At 40.8% G+C, this 4,934-nt stretch overlaps 1 protein-coding gene across 1 annotated transcript; it reads right to left on the bottom strand.

Annotated features, from left to right (window-relative positions):
• Window positions 1-894: 894 nt before the first annotated feature.
• On the bottom strand, window positions 895-3,794 carry LOC116261218 (F-box protein PP2-A13-like). The gene is made up of 3 exons (XM_031639872.2): window positions 2,846-3,794; window positions 2,524-2,642; window positions 895-1,624 (listed from the first exon to the last, which is right to left on the bottom strand). The coding sequence occupies exons 1-3, from the start codon at window positions 3,152-3,154 to the stop codon at window positions 1,165-1,167; spliced, it is 888 nt and encodes a 295-aa protein (XP_031495732.1). The 5' UTR covers window positions 3,155-3,794; the 3' UTR covers window positions 895-1,164.
• Window positions 3,795-4,934: the final 1,140 nt, after the last annotated feature.

Below are 4,934 nucleotides of genomic sequence, written 5' to 3'. Positions count from 1 at the left end.
CTGATTTTGGAATGTTCTGACTTTAGAAACTCCATAAGGATTAGCTTAGTTCTTTCAACATAAAACCAAAATCTTGGTAATGGTAGAAATAGGAGTTAGTTTAGGAGTCGTTCAACATTAGGAACATTATGTGAATGTTGCACGAATCTGACCTAAAGATTGGGGCAGATTCATGGAACACATGTTCTCGTGCTCCATGAATCTGCATAAATCATTCACATGGCGTTCCTACTGCCAAACAACCTCGGAACAGCACAATTTTATCTCAAGTCGAGCAATGTTCCACGAATCTGACCTAAAGATTGGGGCAGATTCATGGAACACATGTTCTCGTGCTCCATGAATCTGCATAAATCATTCACATGGTGTTCCTACTGCCAAACAACCTCAGAACAGCACAATTTTATCTCAAGTCGAGCCGGGATCGACTGGTCAGGTTGGCTGCATTCGGTAACAGTCAGGTGCCAAAGAGCCTGGTCCGAGTTGCAATCTGGAACTGCTTTGAACCTGATAATCTATATACATTCAAAATAAGACAAAGTTGAGTTTGTTACAGCCAATGCTGTGTGAATCAGTTTACATTGCGGATTCCAATTGTTTATTGGCTGATTCAGTGGTGCAACGTGTCTCATTAAATATGAATAAAAGTTCGATCACTTTTTTTTTTTTTCCAAAATGCTTATAATTATTTGGTTTTCCTCATGCTTTCTAAGGACAAAAGCCCACTTCAGGTAGAAGCAGGAAGCTGGTTGTACTCAATAAGCTAGGGGGTGGAAGGAGCTCAGAAGTTTCATCTCCAGGGAGCATTAATATGCTATTTTTTCTTTTTCCCGCTCACAATCTGACTATGTACAAGGGAAACGAATGAAGAAAAAGAAGAACTTGAACAAGAAGAAGAAGAAATACGCGATGCAACAAATTCCATTGCAGAAACATTTACATATCAGCAGATCTGCAGATCTACTCTACATACACCAAGCACGCAAACATTTACAAAGGGTGCTACACGAATCCACAAACTCGACCTGTAATATACAGCTCTTTGCAGCCTTTGTTTTCGCGATTCCAGCAGAAAAACAACCATGAAATTGCACTTCGGCTTCCAGAGAAACAAAAGACCTTGCTCTTCCTCTCAACCAACGTTGGAGTTACTAGCACCGAGAACTAACAGACCTTCCTCCTGGCTAACTCCGTTGGAATTATTAGTACAGAATCAAGACAAAGACCTCCCTTCGTGTGGGTGCAATCTATCTGTATCATTGAGAACTTGATCTTTGTGGGCAAATCGGAGTTCCCTATGACAAAGTCACCCACGTGATGATCCATCCAGTTCCCGCGTATCTGGGATCCACCACATGCTGCAATTCGAGTACTTTCTGGCTCTTCAAGAAAGCGCTGGCACAGGGCATGCTGGCCATCAGAGGTAGAGAACTGGAACCTCACGGGCTTGAGATCCCAGCCATGAACTTGATCAAAGTTACAGTGGCGCCAACCATATTTTTTGGATGGACGACCCAGCTGAAGTCTGAAGTATAGACTATATGTTCCCGCTGGAAATAAGAAGTCTAACTCTCCATGGACTTCAAACCACCAAATTTGCTGAAGGTAAGCAACCACATGGAACCTGTAATAGCGAATCCTTTTGTGAGGCGACGTTCCAAATAAGATCAAATTTAGCCATGCTAAACTGCAGCTACAGCTTGCAGTATTAGTCTTGAACCTTAATTGCAGATAGGAGGACGTGCTGGAGTGCTCAATTGATGACATTGGGCACACATAGGAAGAACAGAAAGAACCGTCTAGGATTTAATACACAATCGTTAATAAGACGGGCAGAATCCACCTACTCCGTGACAAGTCTCTAAGATTCTTGAAAATATCTACTTTTAGAGGTCTCCGTAACGAGATCATATAATACCACAAGAAAACTTGGCTGGTTGCTGCTTTGGTTTTAAAGCATTTCACAGACAAGCAGATGCTCCATAATAAGGCATTCATAAGACCACTTGACGAACTCGAATTTCGATACTTCCTTTCACCGATCTTATTAAAAATTAAATCCCATTATTTTAGCCATTTGCCCGTGTCCTCATATCCAATGGTAGGAACTAACTGTTATAGCAGATTCAGAGTGCCTTTAGCATCCCGTGTCTGATTGTATATCAGATCGGTTAGCAGACTTTATTCGTGTGCGTGTGCGTGTGCGTGTATGCGTGGAGAGAGAGAGAGAGAGACAGAGAGAGGTGGGTTTTGCCAAAGACCAAACACTTTTAATCATAACAAACAGGTTCTTTCCTCACCTATAGGTGCCGCGCTTCCATCTCAATCTTGTGCACGAGTTTGCGAACAAAGAACATCCAGTAAAAACAGAGGTTTTTCCTTTATTCATGAATTATAACGCATCCATCTCAATCTTATATAAAAAGGTTTCTTAAAAGAAAACATTACAGTTATTTATCTAGCGAAACTGCATTTTCTCTACTTAACATGTTTTAACCTTTGCAAATAAAGTTGAAGACTCACCTAGATTCCTCGCTAGGAATGTAATTCCAGTATCTACGATCCTCAATCCCCGTTATTGACAACGCCTTTGAAGAGATAGACAAGCACACAGCACCTGTTGCTTTCTCCAGCCAAACTTTCTGAGCAGACCAACCGAATATTAACTCAAAATTGAAATAAACCAATTTTAAAATTGAAAAGAAAAATTGGAGAAACCATATCTAGGAAATCGAACAGAAACCAACATCGTGGAAAAATTCCCCAAAAAATCCTAATTATACAACTAAGTAACCGCAGAAGCCGAATCAAGACAAGGAAGAAGAGAGCAGAAGCAAGGACAGACCTTGGTGCCGCCATCAAAGGAGTTTGGCTGAGACAGGACCGCGTAAATCTCCTTCTTTGTGCGACTTCCCAAATCATCCAAGAACAATTTCTTCAGCAGATAACGATAATTCGCCGGCAACTTCGACTCCCACAAGAAATCAGCGGACGCCGCGCCTCTGAACGACCGGTTCAAGCTCGCTAGTCTGCAGATTTCCGGCGGACACATGTACATGTACACAGAAGCGATGCAGCTCTCGGGGATGTCGCCCAAACTGGGCCTCCGAGGACCTCCATCTCCTTCCGTGAAGCACGATATGTTCGAACCCATAAAAGAAGAGGAAAAGAACGCTTCCGAAAATCAAAGTTCTATACCCGAGTTCTACATCCACTAGACCACCAAAAGTCAAGGGAGAAAAGAAAGAAAAGGAGGAAAATAGCTCCACTTTCTCCCGCTAGTTTTCCACCACAGCTAATTCACAAGCTCTACTACTGTTCATCCGTAATTCTATACACAACTATCCACAATTAACAACCTACGACAGAATTCATTCAACGCCGGAGCAAAAAGCCAGAATCTCTCTTCTCCACACAATACGAAGGATCCGAGCATCGATTGAGAGAGAGAGATGAAAAAGACCAATTCAGCGCAAAATACCCATCAGCAACAGCCGAAACGACACCCCAAATCCGTCCTCCACGCGAGAATTCATTCACAACGATGAGAAGCATCACCCTAAACGCCGTTTAGAGAGGAACCATCCCACCACAAGGAGACAGCCACCAGCCTCACAGACGCATCCCAAGTCCACTACGCAGAAAGAACCCATGGTTGCCCTCGTCCCCCTGTCTGCCGATTCCTGTGTACCACAGGCCGGACGGAGGAAGACGGAGGGGCAATCCCGGAACTTCACGAAGAGGAAGAATCCTCCGGCAGAGCCCTAGTCCTACACTTTCTCTCTCTCTCTGAGCTTCAGTACAGGAGACCACGGTGCCTGATAAAAGAGCGCGCCTTTTCTTCAAGGAGCCCCCAATCATTCCTCGATAATTCAGATATACTCCAAAACGAATGATTTTTCAAATACCCTCATTTTAGATTACATTCCCACTTTATATGCTATTTCTAATTTCTGTGTTCGTCCTAATGTTATAATGTGATTTCTAAGATCAGTTTATCCTAAATTCACAATAAGAGGCCAAAGACTGGTAAAAACAAAGGTAAAAGGTCCAATTTCCTCTTGCCTTTCACTGGGCCAGCCTCGTTTGTCTCATTTACTTTTATAGAATGCCATAACAAACAATCTGCTCTCATAAATGTTTGCTTGACGTGATAAAGTAATGGCAAATTTTCATTAAGAAGAGCATGTTATCAAGTCTATGTAGTCAAACTTCCAACATAAAAAAGGAAAGATAAATTAATCAACAACCTTCAAAATGCTAGTCGTCCTATTAAAGTTTTTACTGATGCAGTTCTTCAGTAAATTTTTTGAGTAATTGGTTTCTCATGATTTCTTTCAAGACCTGAACAAGTGGGGTCTCTTAAATAAATGGCAATCATTGATGTGATGAAGGGCAATCTAACACCACTATTGCTTTTGCTTGGGCTCTGATTTAGATTTCATTTACCACTAAAGTGATGGGTACTTACTTCATGTTTCACTCTGTCTAATAATTTTTTTTTTGTTGCGTTTTTTCTTAAACCGTTCTCTCTCTCTTTTTTTTTAAATTGTTAGATTTTAATGAAAAATAAGAAAAACCTGGAAAATAATCAGTTTCAATGCATTTTGAATTATGCCCCTGAAAACCCAAATTGTTTTTAATTGAAAATAAAAGGATACATGAAATATTGGTTAATATGACAACTTTGATAACCATTTTTTACAACATTGTGTGAATCGCTAGTATGATTAGAGGACTTGTGTGTCAAAGGCATAAGAGAGGAGGGTGTCTTATGCTGTCCTTTCATTTAACTTCTGTCAGTTTTATTTTTCTCCTCATAGATTGTTGAACACATTTCTTATCATTAATCATTCACCATTGAATACTTTCAGAGAAAAATTTTAAATAGCAATCGGTTTTATATTTTAAAAGTCCACATATAGAGAAACAGT

Source organism: Nymphaea colorata, chromosome 9, assembly GCF_008831285.2.
Source record: "Nymphaea colorata isolate Beijing-Zhang1983 chromosome 9, ASM883128v2, whole genome shotgun sequence".
Classification (NCBI taxonomy): Eukaryota; Viridiplantae; Streptophyta; class Magnoliopsida; order Nymphaeales; family Nymphaeaceae; genus Nymphaea; species Nymphaea colorata.
This window is presented reverse-complemented; position numbering and strand designations above follow the sequence as displayed.

What these genes read in the sequence shown, in the direction of transcription:
- LOC116261218 (XM_031639872.2), bottom strand. Translation starts at nt 3,154, where the DNA reads ATGGGTTCGAACATATCGTGCTTCACGGAAGGAGATGGAGGTCCTCGG. An exon ending in CCTTTGATGGCGGCACCAAG is followed by an intron (nt 2,643 to 2,845) that starts GTCTGTCCTTGC and finishes TGGTCTGCTCAG; the next exon opens with AAAGTTTGGCTGGAGAAAGC. An exon ending in ATTCCTAGCGAGGAATCTAG is followed by an intron (nt 1,625 to 2,523) that starts GTGAGTCTTCAA and finishes TCGCTATTACAG; the next exon opens with GTTCCATGTGGTTGCTTACC.